Source organism: Barbus barbus, assembly GCF_936440315.1.
Source record: "Barbus barbus genome assembly, chromosome: 21".
In the NCBI taxonomy this organism is placed as follows: Eukaryota; Metazoa; Chordata; class Actinopteri; order Cypriniformes; family Cyprinidae; genus Barbus; species Barbus barbus.
In genome coordinates, this window is record NC_136749.1 from 11,108,050 (window position 1) to 11,133,901 (window position 25,852).

At 36.3% G+C, this 25,852-nt stretch overlaps 2 protein-coding genes across 2 annotated transcripts; both read right to left on the reverse strand.

Moving 5' to 3' along the window:
• Positions 1–869: 869 nt before the first annotated feature.
• Positions 870–4,432, reverse strand: c16h2orf66 (chromosome 16 C2orf66 homolog; the record flags this gene model as incomplete). Its single annotated transcript, XM_079445801.1, has 3 exons — positions 870–1,028; positions 1,995–2,097; positions 4,326–4,432. The coding sequence occupies 3 exons, from the start codon at positions 4,430–4,432 to the stop codon at positions 870–872; spliced, it is 369 nt and encodes a 122-aa protein (XP_079301927.1).
• Positions 3,928–22,984, reverse strand: ankrd28b (ankyrin repeat domain 28b). The gene is made up of 28 exons (XM_079444272.1): positions 22,773–22,984; positions 18,015–18,098; positions 17,838–17,916; positions 17,628–17,698; positions 14,602–14,802; positions 14,331–14,418; positions 14,090–14,232; positions 12,409–12,621; positions 12,247–12,325; positions 12,050–12,164; positions 11,770–11,852; positions 11,599–11,662; positions 10,750–10,818; positions 10,522–10,662; positions 10,323–10,434; positions 10,217–10,243; positions 10,055–10,129; positions 9,734–9,935; positions 8,434–8,521; positions 8,225–8,342; positions 7,902–8,121; positions 7,050–7,137; positions 6,892–6,975; positions 6,228–6,373; positions 6,060–6,142; positions 5,855–5,937; positions 5,674–5,765; positions 3,928–5,435 (listed from the first exon to the last, which is right to left on the reverse strand). Exons 1-28 carry the CDS (start codon positions 22,797–22,799, stop codon positions 5,152–5,154), a joined length of 3,159 nt encoding a protein of 1,052 aa, XP_079300398.1. The 5' UTR covers positions 22,800–22,984; the 3' UTR covers positions 3,928–5,151.
• Between the last annotated feature and the right edge of the window lie 2,868 nt (positions 22,985–25,852).

Here is a 25,852-nt window from a genome sequence, read left to right on the forward strand (position 1 = left end):
TAATTAACATGAAAATGTAACACTAAATATTGATTCTTTGCTTATTGTAAAAGTAAAAAAAATGTTTATCAACAGTCAACATTTGCTAGAAACTCGTACATTTAGATCATAAATCCATTACTCTTCCTTTACAGGTTTATGTTTGAAAAAAAGCAAAGAACAAAAACATGATTATATAATCTCCCATTTAGGGTTTTTCTTCATTGGTATCTACTTTAGCTTTCTGTCCAATTTTGCTCATCAATATCAAATTTCTACGGTTTATGTTGGTCAAACAATGTCAATTAATTCCTGTTTTAGAAACTTTGGTTATAGTGTCCATTACTTTTATTTTAAACTAATTATTTTAATATTCATAAAGAAATCATCAGCATTTAATAAATATTAATATAAGGTGCCCTATATTACAGGCGTTCTGGATAATGTCTGCTTCTTTGGCGGGTTTCTTTTTGTTAGTATAAATTAAGGATTAAGACTTTAAATATTTGACCGGACATAATTCACAAAGAACAACTGTTCATCTCATTTTCATTCCACTGTTTCCATTCTTATTTATTTAGTAAACAAATAAACAACTACAAAGATTTCAACTATAGAGGAATTATACTTTTGAAATAACCAATACATGTCTTATTACTTACGTATAAACACAATGACATGTTTCGCTTTCATCAACTAGTTTTTAACTTTGTAAAACATTTATAACAGAAAACATAGCTATATTAGAAGAGAAATATATCAAGAAATTTGTCAAGTGTTTCAATTTTACTATACTACACATCATTACAAACATAATGACATGAACATTTCTCAAGCTATTATCTAATACCCCATTTACATGTTAGACACTGTCACACTAAAAATGAAATCTAAATATCATAAATGTCATTGTACAGAAAGAGGTCATACTTGTCATAACCAGTATTTTCTACATTGCTGTTTTTGTTCTCCTTCACGTTGGTTTTCTTGTTCATCGCTTGAGCTTCACGCTCTCTGCCTTCAAGATAGGACTGCAGGATCCGGAAAAACTGACGAAATATTGGACAGATAAATGACAACATGAATTTAAAATGCAGTGTGTTATTGAAATATTTGCATTATAAGAGCAAAAACATAAATGAAGCTTATAAATACACAGCGTCTGACTAAATAACACACGTTTCTCCATAAATATCAATTTTAGATTCTGCCTCTGAAAAAGTCTTAATCAAATGTAATCTTAGTCTTCATCCTTTTGTGTCATATTGGGACTTTTATCACAAAAACAAAAAAACGCTTTTGACACTCCAACAACATTTTAAGGCAAGACACCTCAGGTGTATATGGTAAAAAATCAGAACAAAAAGATATCATTGTACTTCTTTAGTTGACTGATTACATAACAAATTTCATTGTATTGCACATTTACTGAAGTATTATGTTTTGGCATTATCCAATTAAATGTGTTTCTAGAAGAGAGATCCTTGTAGGATAAAGCCAGGTTCATTTTTATTTTTGTTACATATTAGGACTAAATGTTTTTATAAAGGGTATATTGCATATCTCTTTTTATCACTCCATAAATCAGAAAATATTTTTATAAGAATAAACAGTTTATAAGAATAAACTGTTGTATAAACTCAAATGAACAAACCATTTGATAAAAACATTCCAAATATAAACAGGAATAAAACTGTAAAGTTTGGTGTAAGTACTACTGGAGATTTATGGCTCAGTGTTGGATGGCCTTTAATGATACATATTTTAATTTAAATCTACAGATGCAAAAAGATAAAGTGCAATAAAATAAACACCTTGAAAAATAGTATTCTGGATGTTTTCTTTCCAATATTCTGAAACAACACATTAAGATAAAACAAAAAAAAGCTAAATAGCCCAAAATCTCAAAAATAGCCAGTGGAGGAAACTATAAGACATAATTACTAATATAAATCAAATATAACTCCCACACTTGCATCAAATCATCAAGAAGGATCAGTTGCTGTCTGACTCACCAGGGTCCTGCTCTGTGGGTTACTCAGAGACTTCCACTCTTCATTTGAGAGGTCCGACTCAACCGAGACCATCAGCAGTGTCATCAGAGCCAATACTGTCAACCTGGATGCGAAACACAAACACAGAGACATTACAGAGTCTTCCTCAGACCACCACAACATCTTCACCTGACCGAAAGAACTCACATGTTTGCAGTGGCTGTGATTGCCGGGTCAGTTTGCAGTTGGGTTGCCACGGTTTCCCAAAAGCTTTCTGCCCCTGCTTTTATACACAGCATACGAGGCATGCCATACATGAACAATTTGCACCTTCTGGCAAATTGGCATTTTCTTTTTTCTCAAAGTGCCATAATTGATATAATTAACCTTATTGCGTCATCATGGCTCCCTTAGAGACATATAACTCAGAATAGACTCTTATAATGATGGTGGCATTTATGGCTTAACCTTTAAAGGGGCATGATGAATGTAAAAGACTACCGGACATATTAGTGAAATACAGGAATCAAAATTATTTTAATGAATATGGTCAAAGACGAATGTTGACAACCAATTATTATTTTGCGCTAACAACCAGTAGTGTGAAAGCTCAAAGGGAGACTTTTTTTTAAAATTGCATATCCCACTGAGAACAATATTAATAATAAAAAAAAAACAGTGTGAGCACAACTGCTTCTGAACTTAGTTCCGAGACATTTTATACTTTCTTTTTTTTTTTTTCTCAAATTCTACCGCCGTTACCTATTGCTAAATAAAAGATCTGTGTGCTCTGCTTGTCTATGGGTTTTTAATTTAGCACAGGGGTCTCCAACTTTTTAAACGAAAGAGGCTGAGAGCTACCCATGTTATACAATACTTAAATCTCTATATAATGTATCAATCCAAACTGTTATACATGGTATATGTTAAAGCCTAATAGGCTATATGTTCAAATGTGCTGGAAATGTTCAAAAAGTACTGATATCATATCAGAAACAAAAGTAGCAGCACTATGCACTTTTTGTTTGCACAAACATTAAAAACGATGGCAAACTAACAAAAAAGTATTAACATGTTATCTACAGACATGTGCCTACACCTTCAAATATAAATAATAATAAAAACGATAAACCTATATCTAACTCTTATTATAGCTCAGTGGATACGACTTTTTTCTCGTAATTTAATGAGTTTATTCCTTGAACTCTGGCCCAGAGAAACAACTGATTTTTATTTTTATTCAGGGTTATCACTTAAATCTTGACTGAAGAAGAATTATAATTACTTTCAGTAAGAGTCTGAATGTAATTGGTTTACTCCAAACAGAATACCATGCCCCATAAGTGTCTTGAATAACGCTTTAATTTCACACTTAAATGAAAATGTTTAGCTAATGGTTGCAGGAGAACAGCTCTCAGTGAAAGTAAATATAAACTGTCTGAACTCTTCTGCACTCTGTCCCGCCAGAAAATAAAAAGACAGCATGTGTTGAACCTTCATGAACCCTCATTAGAAATTACAGACAATTTTAGAACACATTAAAATGTCATTAAAAATACTGGTAGAAGAAATTAAGAAACCATTGGTAAGATGTAACTAGTAAAAAAAAATAAAAAAAAAATGGTAACACTAAGTTTTTTTTAAATAGCCTCTTTTAGTTAAATATGTTATTTTCAAAATATATACTGTATATGTGTGTGTGTATATATATATATATATATATATATATATATATACGCAGTACACATTATGTAAACAAAAACTTTTATTTTGGATGCGATTAATCGTTCGACAGCACTAATAAAAACATTATAGGTGTACCGTAGTGATTCAGGATAGGCCAAAAACACTATTTGAATGGATTCATGATCTACTCTCTTATATAATTTTTTTCAAATTTTGAACAAAAAAAAAAAGTTACACACTGCAGCATCAAACATTTGATAAGAAAAATAAGATTCAAAGTACTGAACTCATTTATTTATTTCATCAACCATACAATACACAGGAATCTCTTGTTGTGAGTAGGGGGCAGCAGCTGCCGTCGACCGCACCAATCACTCTCCTTTCTCCCCAAGAAAAGGACAGGAAAGGAAACAGATCCCTACTGACCCCCCTCAGCCGGGAAGCTGTATTGAACAGATTTCCAGTTTCAATCATTCCAAAATCAAAGCTTGAAAAGAGACAAACACAGGTTTCTGACAGGCCATCACAGAAGGATCGAGTGGTTTCATTTGCTAAATCAAAGCGAGCATACCTGCCCAAAAAAGTCATGTTAATAAGAGCCAGAAAAAATATAATATATATTTATATTCATATATCAACATACAAAGAGATCAAATGCTGTTCTACCATTGGTTTACACAGTGTTCCTCATTCTGGAGCAAAGCATGCTGGGAGCCGTTTGCCTCTTCATTTTCAGTGCTTTTCACAGACATAGTGTTGAACTTCTTGTGCATCGAAGATTTGTTCTCTCAAGCTGCCCCTTCCCTCCATACAGTAATTTATGAAGGCACAAAATGATGATGAAATATGGAAAGTAAAAATAAATACCATAGATAAAAAGAATAATTTATCCTAAAACTGAAGATGGAGACAGTTAGCATTTTAACATCACTCATGCTTGTGGCCAAAAGCATTACAATGCTGATGTTCATGTCCTCAATTTGCCCTTGCGGTTTTGAAACTACTGAAACTCTGATTTTTTTTATTTATTTTTATTATCCCCCTCAGAGGGACAGAGAAATTGACAGGTAATAAAATCGCATTTTAAAAAATAAATCATTTCTTTCCAAGTTGTAAATGATCGATTCAGAAGTGCACACTGACTTGAAACTGTTGAAAGCATCACAAATATCCCAGTCTTTCGCGAGGGAGGATTTGAACGTCCAATCCCAGTTGCACTATGACAGTGTCAAACTGCTTGTGCAAAGGTTGGTCCCAGGCTGCTGATTCTTGTCTTTTATTGCCATGTCGAGAGGTCCGCCCACTTATCCTTCATATTTGTGTAGGGCAAGATGCGTTGGCAGAGGTTGAGCTGATGGATAAGGGGGCTGGGAGGGCCAGCCTGCTGCACCTCATACATGTGTTTGTTTGTGTGTAGAGACTCTTAAGGCTCTGCGGAGTGGCCGGCCGCTGGGTAATTAAGACAAGATGTGCGCCTCTCCTTTCCTCCTCCTCAGTACGTCTCTGAGTCAGAGTCGTTTAGCTCGTCGTCCTTGTAGAAGCTGTCGTGGCGGCCGATGCTGTTGAAACTGCAGTAGGAGCTGTGTTCAGAGCGGAGCATGGGCAGACTGTCGAACGTGACGCTTTTGGTGGGGCTGGTGTAGTGATTGATGGCACTGAATGTGAGGCTGGGCACCACACCTCCGCCAGGAGACACTGGCATCATGGTGGCCAGGATTAGCGCCAGGCAATCTGCCACATCTTTGTTAGGAGCACAAGCAAGGGCTGGAGTGTAGCCTATTAGAGAAACGAAAGAAGACCCGTCAGGATGCAAAAAAACAAACAAAAACACTGACGATAATTTTTTTTCCCAAATATAACCTATGCAGCAGAGAACACTAATACATACGTGTACAGTACACACACACACACACACACAAATAAAAGGATCACCAACATATTCTCCATCTCTAAACATTTTAAACACACATTAAAAACTATAGTCATGATAAGTTTAGAAATCATCAGCATTTACCATTTTCATCCACAGCTAGCACACTAGCACCCTTAGCTAGTAGTTCTTGGACAACCACAGTCAAGCCATTCCTGGCAGCCACATGCAGGGGCCTGGAACATGGCAATTTAATATTAGGCTTATAGTTTAATACATTTTTGTACATCAGGGTAAGTGCATCATTTCTGTGTGTTGACCATACGTTTGTAAAGCTGCATTGGTGGAGTTGATGAGGTTTCTGTCAGTGATCTTCTCCAAGATCAACAAGGCACTGGTTTCATGACCCTATAGAGATCAAATGAAAACCAACAGAGTGACAGTAACAGTTATGAGAACATCACACAATCTATACTAGATGCTTACAACTTATGAGGAATTAAGGCATGAGAGAACAGAGTGTTTCGTACCTTACTGCAGGCCAGATGGAGAGCAGTGTTTTTGTTGGCATCCTGTAGCGTGAGATCTGCTTTTGCACTGCTCACCAACACCTCTGCCAAACACAGACAGACATCATGACACAAACTCAGTTAACTACAAAATGAAAAATATTTGAGGTTTGAGCATCAAAGTCCTACCAACTGCATTAGTCTGGCCGTTCTCAGCAGCCATCATGAGTGGGGTTTTGCCTCCAGCATCCACACAGTTCACCTGTGCGTTATGACCCAGCAAGAGCTGCAGACACTCCACATGATCTGTGAATGCCGCAGCATGAAGAGGAGTCCTGTCACAGAGAGAAAATGTTACAAATTGGACCTCAACCACAAAACGTGAGGGTTAAAAAATAAGGTAACACTTTATTTTAAGGACCAATTCTCACTATTAACTAGTTGCTTATTAGCATACATATTTCCAGCATATTGGCTGTTTATTAATAGCGTTATTTAAAAACTATTATAGTATTTATTCATATTTTGAATTGGCATTTATTTTTGTGTGTTCAGTTTTCAGCAATTTTGTTGTTTGTTATTTCAGTTTTAGTAATTTTAGTACTTCAACTTTTAAGATGTCAACATTTCTAAGTTTTTAAGTCTGTTAACTTATTTCAACTTTAACTAAAATGATTTTGAAAAGTTTTAGTTTTGTTTAATAAAACAGCACTGTTCTGTCCACCATTGATATTACAGTAAAGAAATTAAACTATAAATATATTAAAAAAAAGAAATGAAATGAAATTGTGTCCTCACAAGCCACATCGATCTTAATAGATCAAAGACTGAATAAGCAGAATAATACCGGTACCTGTTTTTGGAATCAGTTGAACTGACGATGGCAGGACTAAGTGTGTCTATCAACATCTCGGCTGCTCCTTCATTGTCATTTATACTGAAGGTCATAAAAACACAGCTTCAATATTTTGCCCTTTTAAACACAAACCAACCCAAACCAAATCCACTTACACAGCACAGTGAAGGGGGCTAAAGGTGTTCCCTTCAGTCTTATGAAATAACTCCTGCTCCAGCAACACTTCAACACATGTGTCATGACCTGCAGAGAGAGAATTTGGTGTAACAACAGTTTATCTAACAAGCTTCTGGAATCCTGCTCAAAGAAAAAAAAAAATTATAAATCAGACATGGCAATCATATTTTGTGATTGTGCTGGTTGGCATTTCACCTTGTAGGGTCTAGTCACAGCAAACCAGACCTTTGTGATTTCAACAAAGAGATTTTAAAATGAAACCCTTTCCCAAGGAGTCATTTCTCAGATTAATGCAAGTGACATATGCATATTTCAGAATAACATGCTTTCATTTCGGTTTTAACATTTGGCATCGAATAACAAACAAATAGACACCAAAGTGCCATTTACAGGGTTCCCACCCTTTCTGCCCAATGAATTTCCATGACTTGTCCAGTCGATCATAATTACTACATTATCATTATACAAAGATTGCTGAAGAGGATTGCCATTTGTATGCAAATAACTATTCCTTAAAATAAGATTACACAGATCAGTGAATGAATGTCCCTAAAAAGGCAAACAAGCTTAAATTTGAACATAGCTCAAGAGGTTTCGACCTCCTGAGCCTTTAAACAGATCATAACCAGAAATTCAAAGAAGTAAATTTACTTTACATTAAATGACTATAGAAATTTCCATGACTTTTCCATGTCTGGAAACCAGTTTCAAAAATCCCTGACATTTCAATGACAGTGGGAACCCTGCATTATTTTAATCAGACTTGGTGCAAGCAGGCCTTTAAAAAGGTAGGGTGTATCGATCTGTGATTGGCAAGTGCGTTTATTCACCGTTGTAACAGGCCCAGTGCAGGGGCGTGTAGCCCTGGTGGTCAGTGATGACAGGAATGGTCTCTACTGACTGGGCAGCATGCAGAAGGCCCCCCAGAACCCCAACATGACCACAGGCGGCCACAAGGTGCACTGGAGAGCGCCCCCTACAGTCCCGTACCATGAAACTGGCATTGTGCTGCAGCAGGGCCTCTACACACTCCTCATGGCCCGTCACCGCCTGAATGGAACAACACACACACCCATGAGCCACGCTTTGAAGCACTAGCACAGGTGAGAGCCAGAGCCAGTAGAAATACCGAAGAAAATCAGTCGTGATTTACCCCTCTGTGCAGAGCAGTGCGGCCCCATTTGTCTTTGGCATCGACATTGGCTCCTTTATTAATAAGGGAGTAAACGCAGTCTGTGTGTCCACCCAGCACTGACAGCATCAGAGGTGTCCTGAAAATCATATATATGAATATGACTCCACAATCTATCATTTCCATTATTCTCTACAAGGAGAAACTGGGAAATAGTCTCATATACTTACTGGCCAATCCCATCCTGAATGTCCACTGCACTCTGCAGGTCAGCATTTCCGATGAGCAAACGGAGACATTCAGAATGACCATTTGTGGCTGCAAGGCAAAAGAAAAGACAGATATATGCGTCATGAGTGTGTATGTCCATACATGAACAGTAAAACATTCTGGGATTTGCAACAGGCTGATATACATCCACCCGGATGATAAATCTGCCAACAGTATCTACCTTGTGCCTGCTTGACTGATTAACAACAAAAGTGTTAGCTCTGCCTTGTGTTAAGAATCCATAAACAGCTTTGTCAATAGAAGCATTTTCTGTTTCCTGTTGCGAATTTTGATTAATATAAAAATATTTTTCAACAATTAAAGATAATAGCAATAAGAAAATTAAGAAAATGTTTAATTTCAACATATATGCGATCAAATTAATTTCTATCATTAAATCCATTAACCTTGAGTATATACACAAATATAATTTTTTTTTATAAAAAACTACAATAAAACATTTACAAATATTTCAAAATGCGTTCATATTACCTGCTATCTTAAATATCTAATTCGTTGAGTAAAAATAAAAATATTTACATTAACATTTTAAAAAAGATAATAAAATTGAGCTTATATTAATTTCTAACAATTGTCATCATTAAAAGCACTGTTCTTCGTGTAAATATATATGAAAAATAAAAAAGATAATACTAACAATATTTAATTCCAGCATGTATGTGGTCATATTAATTTTTAACATCTTTATCCTTTGCAAAAAAAATAGAGCACTTCAAAATAAAGAAAAAAAAGTAATAGTAAAATTGTAATAGCAATAAAGCAAACAGAAATAATTCATAGTAATAAATATTACTTAATAATAGTGATAGTTAATAACTAAGATGTGGCTGTTTTTTTTAAATAATGAAGTAAAAATCTGTCATATTTACTCTCTAGTTATCAATATCGCCATTGAAAAATCCATATCGGTTGCCACAGGCCACTTTCCTTAGACTGAGTTTTATTAAAGTCCCTTTCAAGGAAACTCTGTTCACTCGGTGGCCATATTTGCAACACCTCAGGGCAGCTATTTCGAACATCCAAATATATTCCGCCATATTATGCGTTGTAGTTTCTCCCATTCATAAGTAATAGGATTGAACTGTCTTTGTATATCTATAGGTCTTTGGTATTATTACAAAATATGACTTTTTCCTTAACCAATAAAAATAATTCAGATTCCCAACTGATCTGTGTTTGGTCACAAATTATGCAAATAACTGAATGTCATGTAATCTCATTAGTCTTTGTACACTTTACCAGCGGCGTGGATGGGGGTACGCTTAAGTGTGTAGTCTTTCACTAGGATGGAAGCCCCCTGGTTGATGAGCACATCCACACATTCAACGTGGCCTTTGAAGGCAGCCAGGTCCAGTGGCGTGTGTCCTTGTGCTGTTCTCACATCCAAATCCAGCAGAGACTGAACCAGTACCTCAAGAGCCTGGTGATGTCCATGATATGCCTGAGGACCGTTAAAATAACCGTTAAATATAATCTGAGACTAACCCAAGCCAGAAAGCAAAAGAGAATTACTATGTTTCCCAACATTTGGCGAACAAACAAGATAGAGACTATACTCACAGCCAGGTGGAGAGGGCTCACAGGAGCACGTACATCAGAGTCATTTAGGATGTCTGTCCCTGAGGTTTCCATTAACTTCAAAACAAGACACATCAGATCTAATTAGGTCTCATCACTCTGTGACAACCTTAAAAGGTTTATGTTGCACGTCACAGCACTTACCACATCTAAAGGAGTTTCACTCGCAATCTGATGAAGAATACAGAAACATTTTAAGCTGAAAATATTAAAAACATAGACCCAATCACATGATTTTAAGTCATCTCACCAGCTCCAGACACAGGCGGTGTCCATAAGCAGAGGCGTAATGCACTGCATTGTAGCCCTGATTGTCTCGGATCCCTGGGTTGGCATCGTTCCTCAGCAAATATTCCAGGCACCTAGTTAGGGGACGAGAGAGACTGGTAAATGCATGTCGTTCAACAAGTTATGCACACCAATTACTCGCATGCAATACAGTAACTCACTTTCCATCTGCGTCAGAAGCAGCGGCGTAGTGGAGGGGGGTGCAGCCCCTCTTGTCAAGTTCATTGACATTGGCTCCTGAACCCACCAAAGCAAACAGGCACTGGTAGTTGCAGTTTGCAGCTGCGTAGTGCAAAGGTGTCCTAAAGAACAGATTGTATGCACAAGCCTCACAGTCAGAAATATCATACTGCATAATGAATGACTATGGAAGTGCAAAGTAAACACACCTTCCAAAGCTGTCCTTCCTGTTGAAATCTGCCCCTGTGTTGAGGAGAAGATTCAGACACTCAAGGTTCCTGTGGTAGAAAACACATTTCAATTAGATAAAGCAAAACAGACTCAAGCTACGCGAATGAAACATTAAATAGGCTGCACTAGATTAGTCAGTGACAAAGATAAAGTATTCACAATAATAAAAAAAAACTTTTAAAGGTTTAGTCGTGTCAAGTTCTTAGAAACATATGATCTGAAAAACATTTATAGCATTTAAATGAAAATGTAATGATGTCGTATTGCAACCACCAAAGATTTTAGCAATATTTTAATTATATTTAACTTGCACTGTGAATACACGTGCAAATTATAAAGAAAAAAAAAAGTTTTTTAATCTTAAAAGTATTGTATACAAATATCATTAACTATAAATAACATTAAAATCTTTCACCTTCTACAGTATGAACTAACCTTGGCATAGCCTTATCATAAAAAGGTTTAATTATCTGATATTTTAAAGACACTAAATTAGTGTGCAAGGGGCTTTATGATAACATTTCATGATTTAACCATTTTTTCTATATGTTGGCAAACATTTTTTAAATATATACAATGTATTTTGTTTTGTAAAGATATTACTTTGTATTTCTAGAAATTTGTTAAAATATTTTTAAGCAACATAAATAAGATCATGCAAAACTAATACAGGTTCTTTTCATAAATTGTATTCTTTTAATATTAGTATACCTCTGACATTTATGCCCCCACAAAAAATCAATACATTTTAATCCTTTTTTATTTTTGAACGGATCGGGACCAAGAAAAAGGGTCATCACCGACCATAAAATCAAAAATAATCTCACCCTCCGGCAGCAGCAGCATGTAAACAGGTCCTTCCAAAGTCATCAGGGGTGTCTATATCAAAGCCTGGAAGACAGAGACTTGCTGTTACACAGCAATAAATTATGTAATCCATGCACAAAAAGTGCACTGGCTGACTATCTGAGACTATCTGACTATCTGATGCAGCTTACCAGATGACAGCAGCTTACGGCAGCAGTCTGAGAAGCCGCTGAGAGCGGCCAAATGCAGTGGAAACATGCCATGAACTCCCCTCCTAAAAGAAAGATGCAAAGTTACAACCAGACAGTCAGGAGCATCTTGCTGTGTATGCATGTGGGATCAATTACAAAATTCTTGGGTGTCTGAATAATGAATTGAAAATGAACATCTATATTTCCACAGTTAATGCATAAATGAAACAAAGCTGTTATATTCAGTAATTAGCAAGCACATGGGAATGAGAATTCTTACTTGGCTGTATCAGCTCCATTAGTGATCAGTGTGTTGATGAGAAGCTCGTGTCCGTATCGAGCTGCGATGTGCAGAGGAGTATTCCCGTTCTTATCTTCACAGTCTATCTCAGCACCTACACATACACGAAACAAGACGCTGTCAGATACTGCAGGTTTTCACATCAGTAATGGAAAATTTCAAAAGTCAAGATTCACCATTTTGAATAATCGCCTGAGATCTTGAGAACCTCCCGTGGATAGCGGTCATATGTAGAGGAGTCTTACCATCCTTACTCTGCAAAAAGATAAATAACCAAGTTACTATAGAATTCATTGGTGATTTTTGTCACACATGTGCAGCCATAATACATGTCCCACCTTGATATTGACATCAGCTCCATTTCCCACGAGCAGCTCAAGGCAGAGCGCTCCGTGCCGTGAGGCGGCGGTGAAGTGCAGGGGTGCGAAGCCCTTCTCGTTAACCTGGTTCACATTCGCGCCACACTCGATCAGTTCGTTCACCACCACATCCTGACCGTTGTAGCATGCCACGTGCAGTGGCGTGTTCCCATACGCGTTTGGTTCATTCATCTGTAAGCATGTCCACAGTTGAAATGTTCAGACATTCACACTGCGGTTTAATTACTGTATGACTGAATGAGACTGAACAGAGGTGTGCATCCAATTTAAGCATTGCGGTGTAGCCCAATTAGTTATACATGCTCTTCATAAGCACAGCAGTCTACTCTTTTATTTCTTTTGAGGCGGATCTCTAGATGAAAAGGTTAGCATGATGCCATCTGAACCATACTTGGACCAAACCACCCACAAGAGTACGAATGACTGTGTGAAAGCAAGCCATGTTGTGAGTGAAGCATTTTATTATGTTCTAGTCAATCAAACTGATTGCCACTTTGTTCATTTGCCAAACTGAAAATGAAAAATCAACTAGCTGACTGCCAAAATGGTTACCATCATGTGTCATTAGCTCTAATCAATATGAACAGGCACATAACAAGCATTTTAGAAACAATGTTGGCATTGAATTCCATGAAAAACGTAAAACATTTTAAAAGATGCAGCAATGGACAAAAGTAAAGCAAACCACTTGCGACAGAGTGAAACTGTGTTGGAGATTCACAGGTGAGTCTGTCAGTCTTTCATTAAGATATTGTGAAGCACTGTAATCTATTGAATAATGATGCATGCATTGGAAGAAAGCAAGTAGTTAAGTCTAGTTTAAAACAATCAAGATGTTTTAACTAAACATTTTAAGCACCAATACAACATTTACAACAATAGTGGATGACCAACATATGTCCCAAGTTTTGACTTTTTTTTTTAAATTATCGGCATCAGCCAATGTTTTTTTCTGTTTGGCTGATAAATATCAGATGATTTTATTTTTACAGCATCAGGACTTTTATTTTGAGAGCACTGAGAATGCCAGCGCTTAAGCTTTTGTCATGTTTTTTTCATATCGATTCACTTTTAAATATATTTTTTCAATTGTTTACACTTTAAGATCATCTAATTCACTTAAGATCGTCATGTTTTCTGCAATTTTAAAATCAAATAGTGTGATATATATCATCCATCAAAAAAATCTGTATCACTCAAACTCAAATTAAATAATCTTTCTAATATTCATGAGCTGGAAGTCATGCTGGAAGAACCATGACATTAGTGATTTTTTTAATAAAACTTAAAGGAGTCATGAAATAAGAAATCAAAATTCCCTCGACTCTTCCGAGTCTACAATCCGCCACGCCTATAATTAGGCGTGTTTTTTGACGTAAAAATCTTGATCACATATGAAAACCCCAGAGAACAGTACAAAATAATCAAAAAAGGCAGTTCATGACCCCTTTAAGCTAATAGTGTGACGACATATCCATCAAAAAAATCTATATCGGTCAATACAAGCTGTAAATCTAGGAAGAATCATAATATTAGTGTCATGACACATTTTTCTTCTAGAACTTAATGGGCATTATAAACTATATCGCCCAGTAGACAGACATGCATGTTAAGAAAGTATGACAATGTGAACACTCACATCCACTCCTAGGTCCAGCAGATACTTCACTACACTGATCATCCCGCTGGACGCTGCAGCATGGAGGGGTGTGTAAGCTTTCTTATCCTTACACGTCACCTCAGCACCATGAGACACCAGCAGTTTGACCACCTCCATGTGACCTGAAGGGTTGAGGGTTTGAAAGGTTTTTGAGTTTACAAGACCCCACATATGGTTGTGCAAGAAAGAGGCTGGAGAACAAATAATCGCTCTGTCTCACCCATGTATGCCGCCCAGTGGATCGCCCTTCTGTCCTTCTTATCAAACGCATTTATATTTGCTCCCCTGGATAGCAGTAACCGCACCATCTGACAGCAGAAAAACATGCATTACACATGGAGGACAATAATAAAACAATACATTTGCAGTGCAAAAAAAATGAATTTAAATAATGTTAAATATTCATCTCTCCATTGTACCTCGAAGCACTTTATGAATTCTGAACCATAATTTCAACAAACCCACACATATGCAAATGGGTGTTCACTGACCTCCAGGTGGCCACTGAAGGCAGCGTGGTGCAGAGCTGTGCGTCCAGCCCGATCTGATACATTAACATTGCTAAGCAGTGGCACCAATGCCTCAGCGCAGCGGACCGCTTTGTTAGCAGCGGCCACATGTAGAGGAGTCTGCCAGTTCTTATCACGAGCATTCACATCGGCAGAGTGCTTCAACAAAACCTGCACCGCCTCCTGCAGGACACAAAGTCACCGGAAGAGACGGATCAATTATCTGAAGCATTGCTTTTCATTTGTTCCCTTAAAGGGATAGTTCGCCCCAAAAATGAAAATTTGATGTTTATCTGCTTACCCCAAGGGCATCCAAGATGTAGGTGACTTTGTTTCTTAAAGCTGCAGTCCGTAACTTTTTTTGGTTAAAAAGTATCCGAAATCAATATTTAATTGATAACCAGCCAGTGTTCAAAGCCATCGCCTTACTTTATCCCGATTCATAACGGTTAGCTTATAATAATGTTTTCTAATTTGAGTGGTACAGGTAGGATTCCGCAGGAGATTCGAGCATGGCACTGCGACATTACATTACGTCTGTAAACAAAGAAGTTTTCCCGGCTAGTAGGCTATTGCACGTGAGGATCCTGTAGGTGACAGATCGTTTATAGCCTTTTCTCACAGCAGCTGGAATAATTAAATGTATCATTTTGATGGCAGATTGTAATCCAGAAATATTATGTGTTTATGAAACACATGTGAATTAAATTAAATTATATTCCAGTTTTAAATGTGCTTCTGATTACAGATAGCCTGGGATTACACAAGATTTGTATTTTAAAGACAACCAGTTCGAAGGGAGCATAATTTGCTTTTTGGGTTAAAATAATTTCTTAGTATGACAATTACATTAAACTACAGAAATTGAAATCTACATACTAATACACACTATACTCAGTCACGCAATGCTGATGTTGTTAATTTGAGAATAATAACAGAGTACAACCCACATAATAAAGATAATTACGCAAGTAACTGCAATTCCAGGTTTTCAAACATAGATAGCGACAAAGAGCAAAACTTACGGACTGCAGCTTTAAGTAGAACACAAACAAAGATCTTTAACTCAAACCGTTACAATCTGTCATAATGTCAGTCAGTGGTACTCATGGCTTTGAGAGAAAAAAAAAAAAAAAAAACATACACAGACAAAACCAAATTAAACCCTGCGGCTCATGACGATACATTGAGGTCTAAAGACACGAAACGATTGGTCTGTGCAAAAACTGAACAGTGTTTATATTGTTTAGGTTTTTTACCTCTGATCCGCCGCCCGGTCCAACTGTCCTGAGCTCGTTCACACAACAGCCGGCGCGTGACACGTCTTCTTGCTTTACAGTGGATTGCAGACTTATACAAATGGACCATTGACACTCCTAACTGAGACTGTAGATAGTGTCAATGGTCCATTTGAGAGATAGGTGGCGGTAATGCACTTATAAGTCTGAGATTCCCCGTAAAGCAAGTAGTAGAAGACGCGTCACACGCCGGCTGTTGTGAACGCGCTCAGGACAGTTGGACAGTGCGGTGGATCAGAGGTAAAAAACTATATAAATACTGTTCAGTTTCTTGCACAGACCAATCGTTTCGTGTCTTTAGACCTCAATGTATCGTCACGAGCCGCATGATTTAATTTGGTCTGTGTATGTTTTTTTTTTCCTCTCAAAGCCGTGAGTCCCATTGACTGCCATTATATGACTCACAGACTGCAATGGTTTGAGTTAAAAATCTTCGTCACCTACATCTTGGATGCCCTTGGGGTAAGCAGATACACATCAAATTTTAATTTTTGGGTGAACTATCCCTTTAATTTGTGGTTGCATACTTTCACAACTTCAAGCAAGTAACAATTTGTCAATTTACAGATATGAGCTCAAGTCAAAAATATTAGTGCCTGAAGTTTCAGATACAGGGTTTTTGCAGGTTTTATGAAGGTAAACTTAAGACCTTTGAAAGACCAAGTAAAAAAGAAATTAAGGAATTAATTGAAGAGAACACAACACGTCAATATGTTCTCTTAATGTGAATGTCTAGGGAGCACAGAATGAGTTGTAAAGTTTGAAAAATACAACACAACCAATTTCCATTACTTTTTCATTCATTATACAAAATAAAATAGCTTAAAGCTTGAATAGCTCTGCTCCCAACCACTAACATTTACTGTGCCTTCTATTCACACTGCAAAAATATTTGAAACATTTTCTAGTTTTACTTAATTTTTGTTCAGTTTTTCCAAGATTTTACATTTTAAGTAGATGTATCCTTAATTTAAGAATGTTTAAATGTTTGTATTGGAAAATATATAAATTTTTTGCAATGCATACAACTTTAAGGATTTATGGAAGGGCATATTAAGAACTTTAAGACTCACAGAAACCCTGTAAACCTAATAGAAGCTTTTACATTACTTATATATTTGCTTTATTGATTTATTATTACCGTTACTTTGATAATTATTGTATGCAATGTTTACCTAATTTGTGGACTGTTTACTTAATCACTTGTAGACTACACTGTAGTTTCATTTCAAATGTTTATATAAAATATAGGTAACACTTTAGTGTAAGGACCAATTTTCACTATTAACTAGCTGCTTATTAGCATGCTTATTATTAACATATTGACTGTTTATTAGAACTTATAAAGCAAATATTCTGCATGAACATATTCTACATCCCTAATCCTACCCATTACCTAAATTTAACAACTACCTTACTAACTACTACTAAGCAGCAAATCAGGAGTTTGAGGCAAAAATCATAGTTAATGGTTTGTTAATAGCGAGAAGGGGGCCTTAAAATAAAGTGTGACCAAAATATTTAACTTTTTTTATTTAGAATATTTGTTTGGTTTAAAAGCACATTAGCTTTTGCTGTGCTGTTGGAATCTGTGTCACGATTTTGGTATTCACTACAGAAATGATGGTACTGAGACAATTCTGTTCTTCAGAAAGCAAAGTTTAGACAAACCCTACAGAAACCAAGTGTGTGTATCTATGGTTGTAATACCTCACTGCAGGATGCCACTGCACGGTGCAGCGGTGTCAGCCATTTGTTGTCTTTGGCATTCACCCTCGCCCCTACATCACAAGCAAAACATGAATAACAGTATAACAATACATCAAAGCCACATTTGAAGACACCTGAAATCAAAGGGAGGAGATACGAGAAGCTTTAGAAAATTAGTTTCATTATGATGAATATTCCAGATGCATTTACCCGATAAAATTAAGAGCTCTATAATCTCAGCATCTCCTAGGTAAGCAGCTGCATGCAGCGGTGTCCTTTTTTCATTGTCCTGAAAGAAATAGAGTTTATATATTATTAAGTGAACCAATTCAAAATATAAGGTGGATCAATTTCAAATCCAGCTTTTTTTTTTTTTTTTTATCTTACTTGTACATTCACATCCTCTTTCTTGAAAATGAGAGAGCGTACTTCATCCGGATCAACATTGAAAATAGCTTTTAGCAGGGCAGGCTGAAAGACAGAGAGACACACACTTCAAGTCACACAACTGACAATGAGAAACATGGCCAAATCTGAATTGTGACATTTCATCTGTGCCCTGACAAGTGAACTTAAATGCAGAGTCTGATAACTTGTTTGCAGTAACTGGGTAAACACGCGTCATATAATAAATCTCAAAATCTTGTTAATTTTTGCAAATTCGTTCAAAAGACTGATTCATTCAGAAACGAGGCAAGTGATAGGAATGGGTTACTGAATCACTGACTTAACTCGATTCAAATAGCAAACTTTGTGTCTTCTTCACTCACAATTAATAACTTCCACGCCGATGACATGTTTACATGCGGATGTGCGCACGTGATGTCAAAGCGGACTAGCTTGGAATCAGCAAACTGACCAGCCGGTCACCAGTCTGGGCTGATCATGAGGAAAATCCCTGGCCAGTCAATCGGTGCATCTCTACCAACAATATTATCATTACCACGCCAAACTTTTTTACCAAACAATTTGGCTATGACAGAAAAGGGAAGTGGCAAGCAAGCACATCTCTGCCAGAACCACAGTGTGATGCATCAAAAACTACAAATGTAATTCATTAAAATCATGAACTGAGGGTTGACACACTGAACCAAAAACCATTTGGAGGATGATCAAAACCATACTCAGATCCTTATTCCAAAAAAGTGGTAAATTTTTAACAAGGATAAACAGTTAATTTTCAAGATTAAGTAATCAAATATTAAAACGAATTATTAGATGTGTTGTTTTAAACCAAGAGGAGAATCCCAATCAGTGGAGAGGCTCAAAATAATAGAATAAGAAATATGTTTATCCTTAATTGAAAGACGGAGGCAAAGCATGGTGGTCTCCACCAGTATGGAGAGAGCAGATGGTGCAGACAGTACAGATCTGCTCCAAACTGGCATTATTAATTAAAGTGCATATTGCAGGTTAAAAAATTTCTAATTAATATATAACCTTGTATGAAAATACCACATGAACCGTTAATGCAGGATTTGAAAATGTTTTACAAGACGCGAGGGCACAAATTTAGATAAAAAAAGTGAGGCTTTCCTTGACAGTTCTCAAAAAACGTTTTTTTTCAACATCGCGTCATATTACGTCACATAAAGGAGTCGTGTGCCGCACTCTGCTTTGAGCGCGCGCGAGTCAGTGTGTTTTCGGTAGTTTTTATTTCAATTTATCATTGTCATGGTAAATTGTGTTTGTGGAGGTTACACAAACTCCAGCCTGTCAGGACATCGAGTCCACAGGTTTCCTAACAAGAAATAGGACGGTATCTTCCGGGCCTCGGTGCGTTAGTGCAGCTGAAGAGACTGGACTTCACTAATGCATCTGCTTCAAACACCGCGGTGGTGTGTAACTTAACAGATGTGATGGAGTCCAAGTGGAAAAGCATGGTCAGCAGTGAATGTGGTCTAAACTTGTGTTTGCTTCTCCCAGCATATGCCGTCTGAGAGAGGAATACTGCAGGTCACCACAGACTCCACGAGAACACAGCACTGTCATGTCCACTACACCTGCTCCTCTTTCCAGATCCCTCCAGTCATGTCCACTACACCTGCTCCTCTCTCCAGATCCCTCCAGTCAGAGGATCAACATGATGAGGCTGTTGGTGTATATCTAGCACAGCCTTCACCATTTAACACACTTTAACAACACATTAGTGTGATACCCAGTCTGATAGATTGTTAAATGCTTTTATAAATGGGTCAGATGGTATTTCTTTTGGTAGTATATGTTTGGTACATCTACATACATACACATATATATATATATATATATATATATATATATAAACAGTTGAAATGTTGTTTTGAGTTGGGTATTAACAGTGCTATGAAATAATATTTATGATTTAGTGCTGTATAAATAAAACTGAATTGAATTAACCATAAATGCAGATCTGCTTGATTGTGATTTTATTTTTTATTGATTGTCAACAAAATGGGGCCATTCAAAACCTCAAGAAAATCTAGTTGCTACAGTATTTTTCTATACATCGAGTCATCGACTCACTGGAGTCTCTAACCTGCAATATGCCCTTTAACACTGGACACTACTGTTCCTCCCAGTAGCGTAGATTGCGCTACTGGTTTATCAAGGACACAAACAGCTAATTTTGTGTTTATCAATAAATATTTAGCCAGCTTCAACGAACAAAAAGAATGCCAGTTCCAACAGGTGACAGAGAAGACAAATAACACCATGAGTGCATTCATATCAAAGAAAACCTCTTGACATCAGTTCTACTTGGCAGAGACCTATTTCCTTTACATATTCATCTCTATAGATATTGCATAATTTATCATCACTTTAAAAAAAAACAGGGGTTGAGAACAATGCATGTGCCTTCCGCATCTCCTGCAGTACAGGCTTGCTGTGACTCATGGGAAGCATGTGCACTATGCCCGAGTTACAGGAAGTGTTCGGTCACACATTCTTGAGTGTTGTGAAATGCGATACAAAAAATTCTGATAACAGCCAAGTGTTAATTTGCCTCAGGTTTCACACCACGCACTACCCTTGAGAATAACAGCCTCGACAAGGCATTGAAATTACATGCGCAATAATATACAGGTTTTGAGAAGTTTCATAAATCAGATGTCATTAGATAGCATTTTTTTTGGAAAGCACAGTAAGAAAAACCAAATATCTCTGTTTTATACACATTCACCTCAATAGTCACTAATAAAAAAAAAAAAAAAAAATGTCAACAATGTAGAGTTCATCTACCTCTGGCTTATCTAAACTAGTTAGTCTCAGTTGAGGTTGTCAGTGGAAGGACAAGCTCACACTGAGAGTCGTGAGAACATAAGCAAGCACTTGTGCTTGAAGAAAGCTTCATTTGAAAAGACTCCTTTAGTAGCTCTAAGCTGAGACAAGGCTCTATTTGTCACATGTGGCCTGCGCTCTACTGCATGCATACGGGTTTAATCGTCTATTCAAGCAATACGATCGTGTTTGGTCTCCTTTAACAAGCTCCTCTAGTTAATGCCATCACCATGGAGATGAGCGCTTCTGTATCTCCTCCTCTTTCCTAACTGGAGACCGAGTGATGTAAACACCTGTGTACAAGTACAAACACTAAAACAACATGATACTGAACTCTCTGTCTGGTTCTGGAGGTCAACTGAGAGAAATGCCTGATGGCCTGGGGCTGGAGCGAATGATACTGGGGACAGTTGTGTCACAGCATTTTATTATTTTACATGTTTTTGAGTCTAGCAAATTTAAACATTCAAACAAATTTAAGCATTTTAGTCACTTAGAAGATAGCAAAGAAAACTCAGTACTAGAATTGTGTTCTCTTCCATGTCTTATCACACTTGAATAGACAATTACACACTTAAGTCAATGTCAAAATGCTCATCTTGGCAAGTAAACAGTCAGTTATGTTTTAAGTTAGCAATAACGGGAAATAAATCAGATCTGCTGTATATACCTGATGTTAACTTTACATTAGTTAGGCTAGTAGTTTTTACTGTGGTATTGAAATTGGCATTGAAAATTTATTTTAAAAAAATGGTGTCATAACCTTATTCATTCAAATTTTTTATTTGGTTACTTTTTTTTAATTCAAATTTTGACGGAGCAAGTTAAACTAACCACTGGCCTGACCGGGTCAGTAGAAAAATTCCCTAATGTTGAGTCCTAATAAACATCCATCAAACACAAATATGTAAATAGTGCAATATTCCAAGGAAAATCAGAACTTACACGCATATAAAAACACCAAATGTCAAAGAAAAAATATATACTGTATAAATAAAAGTAGAAACGCTCCAACTATTTTAACCTTTAGTTATCCAGAGGCAGAAAGTAATGTGACAGGTGAAATCTATAACATCAGTATTTAAAAAACCTTTCTGGCAGTGTCATCATTACAAAGGTCAAATGTCAAATATTTGACATCTTTGGCCCACTTGCAAGGTCACACTATTCTTGAATCTCCTCTATGCTAGAAATATCTCATACAGAAAGAGAATAAAGTTAACATAACACTAAGATCAGCTGTAAAACCCAAATTTTATTCAATATTTTCGTTATTATTAGAGCTTTGATGCATGACTGGGCTTGTGCATCACTGATAGGCGACCATGCACCTGTCGTGCACTCAGCAAAGTTGTCAGCTAATGAAGCCTGACGTTAAAGTTATCATTTTATATGACTCTCAACTTCAAATCCATAAACAAAACAAAACTATTAATCAAAACCAGCTCTGATATCTGAGCATTTTCATAGCCAGCAGTAAAAAAAGATGTTAACCATCTAACCTCACGAGACCAACTGTTGCCCGAGCCTTAAGATAACAAGTAATCAGAAGACTTGTGCGTTTTATTACTTACTTAACAGATTATAGAAAATAATAGCGTACACTTCATCGGTCACAACCCGTTATACTAATATCGTGGCTCGCGCACATTTAGCTTAGCAACTATTAGCTAACGTTACATTCCTTCTGCAAGAGAATACAAATACCGATAAATTACGTTTAGCTTTCTTTTTTGCTTATAACAATGGAAAGTAGCACGTATTCGTCCTCTTAAACGGCTTTCGTTAAATGACTTTGGACAGTTCAGTCGTCTGTGAGGTTGCTTGGTAGTTCACTAGCGTGTTAGCACTAGCCTAATTCGGCTAGCTGTTTCAGACACCACTCACCTGGTCTCTAATTTTGAGAACCACCATGTTTCGATGCTCTCTTTGGATCTCATGCAGAACTAAACGGATATTTTTCACCACCACCACTTGAATGCTGATGTTTTGTTGTCGGTAAATCTAGCGTTTTCAGTAGGCCTGGGGTTTCCTACTTGCCACTGATGAGCATGGGAGAAAACTCCATAACATTACCGCCACTGCTGCCTCGCAAAGAACGGAGACGATGATTGGCTAGACAGTGGTTTGAGCGACAGTAAAAAGAACGATGATTGGTTAAAAACCAGATGGGGGAGATGCTCGCTTGTGAACTGTGAAACGGTGTTGGATGTGTGCATTGCAGTTTATCAGTAGGTTTCAGATCGGTAAAGGAAGAAGAGCGTGTTTCTCTATTGCAAATTGACTTCCACTTCACTTTTTAACAATGTTGTTGAATACAAAATGCATTACAACGAATACAAATTTAAAGCGATGGTTCATTGAGATCATATTAGGGTTACAGTTGTTTTAACAGTTTCTATTTGTATGACAAATGCAGGAGTTTTAACACTTTTTGATACCAAGGACCACAAATATGGCATTTCTACTGCGAGAGATTTCCCTCTTTCCTATTTCTATACACACAAATAGTTAAACATGACACTGTTAATGGTCATTTTAAAAGTAGTGGTTAATTTTCAGGAATAAAATACAATTTAACACAATGTAGGCCTACGTTTTTTCCCTTCTGATTCTAGAGTTAAAAAATGAGCATCAAAATAATGGAAAATTATATTTGTTATAATATACGCCAGTATAATTAATTATAACATTATTATCCAAATAACCAACTAAATGTCACTGTAAGGTACAGTTTTAAAAGTGCAAATTGTTCTAAAGTGACTCATTTCTATTATAGGCCTATGTAACAAAATGTAAAATGTATAACTAAAATTTCAGCAAACTTGGAATATATAATTTGAGTCCTTTTCCTCGTTGTTTCTTCACTTTGTGTTACAGGAAATACATATAAATATTTTTTCATAGGTTTGTGCAGAAAACAATGAAACCGGTTCCTTGTATTGTTCCTTAAAAGGAACAGCTCATCAGCTGATAGTTGCTATAGTAAACGAAGGCTGTGATAGAAAGTTGTGTTAGATAAGAAATAGGCCTAAAAGGTAGGCTAGATTCTGTTTATAACTTAAAACATGCTGACAACTTGTCTCAATAAAAATATAGCAACTTGAGTTTTTTTAACGAAGAGAGCGAGAGAATAAAGTTAAGATGAGCGTTAAATAATCTAAACACAAAGAGTCGATTTCATTGTGGTGCACCAGATGACCTTGAAAATACTTTACAGTAGGCTATCTGTTCTCCTGTGTCTAATGCACCTCATTCAGCGCTAAATAAATAAATAACTGGCATGGCTACCCGCTAGATTTGTTTGAAAAAAAAAAAAACATTGATGAGGCCACTCATTCCCTCATTAACAAATAGGCACAAAGACCTTTGATAATCAGCATAATACAATATCACAGATTTTTTTTTCTCCAGAAGATGAATTAACCTCAAAATCTGTTTCTACTGATTACATCTATACGAAATGAGAACATTAAGAAGAGTGTAGCAGTTTATTAAATGTGTTGAATTGAGATTATGTGCCAAAAACATTTGACCATGCAGTTGGGTGTACACTTTTCTGTAAACAACATTTTGAGTTCTATTGCTAGTTTTTGGCATCGTTTGCATATGTAATTATAGACATTCACAAGATTCACTGAACTAAGTAGTATGGATAGATGACAACCCTAATGAAAGCCTCATTACTTGGAAATTTCTGTGTCTTCAGAATCAAAATGGTGAAGAATGTAAAGAATATGGCTGAACTGTAATTAATGCATTTTAGCCACTGTTGTCAAAGCAAGGATGCTAAAATATTTGATGCACAAAATAAGTCATCAGGGAAAACATTAATTTCCATGTGATGCTACTAAGAAATAAAAACATCATTAACTACATTTTAAATGAGGCCTATGTTTGTCTCTGACTTTGGTCTCTCTGGTGAAATTATTCCTATAGCCATGTTGTTTTGCATCAATTCTGTATCTGTAAGTTTATGGTATATCAAATAAGAGAACCATATCACTTCTGCATATGTGCACACATTCTTTATTAATTACTTTATGACTTTCATTTTTCTCTTGTCGATGAATGAATATAAAATTGACTAAAATATACTAAAAAAATTATGTAGAGATTTATATGTGATGATGTGTCTTTAGAAGGCCCTCTTTTAATGTGTCCCGTCCCATTTGGTTTTAGTCTAAATTCCAATTTTAATCTTAAAAGGATTTATTAACTGAAGTGCCTTTAACAGAAATGAATAGAGTCAGACTTGCCAAATTGAGATGGATAGATACTTGCAGATATTTTCCTTTAGAAGAGAAGTGGCATAGACTCCTTATGTAATGGAAATTGCAACAGAATTCAGAGTAATTCTGCAGTTTGGGAGATAAAGAGTTTTTCTAAGGGTAGACTAACAAAATAAATGACTTGAAAACTTTAATGCTCAAAGTAATGTACCCCAAATAACATTTCACAAATATGTATAATCAATAGTAGCAGTAAAAAACAATGGCAAAGTTAAAAGCAATAATAACATTTATTATATACATAATATAAGATTTTAAACATTTATTGTTTAAATATGAAATGATACATTATTTTAATAAAAATATATTATTGTTAACACCCATGTAATTATAATTTCTATTATTGTAGTCATTTTTTTAGTAGCTATCCAGAGTTTCAGCTTAATTTTCTTTATCAGAAAAGTGTTTCAAAGTGGTCGAAGAAGTACAATAGACTCATCGTTGCATGTTGTATGCAACTTTGTTTAAAAACATTTAGTTTTTGTTAATAAAACTGATAATTAGTCACTTTTGACACTGTTTAAAGGAGAATCTGAATTATGATTTTAAAGGTTTCATGGTTTTACAGCATTACAGTTTAGTAATATTTGGTGCTTTACAGTGATAAGTTCGCCGCATTCAGGACAGAAAAGGAATTGTAGGTGGTTACCAGGCAGGTGGTTAGTGGGTGAGGGA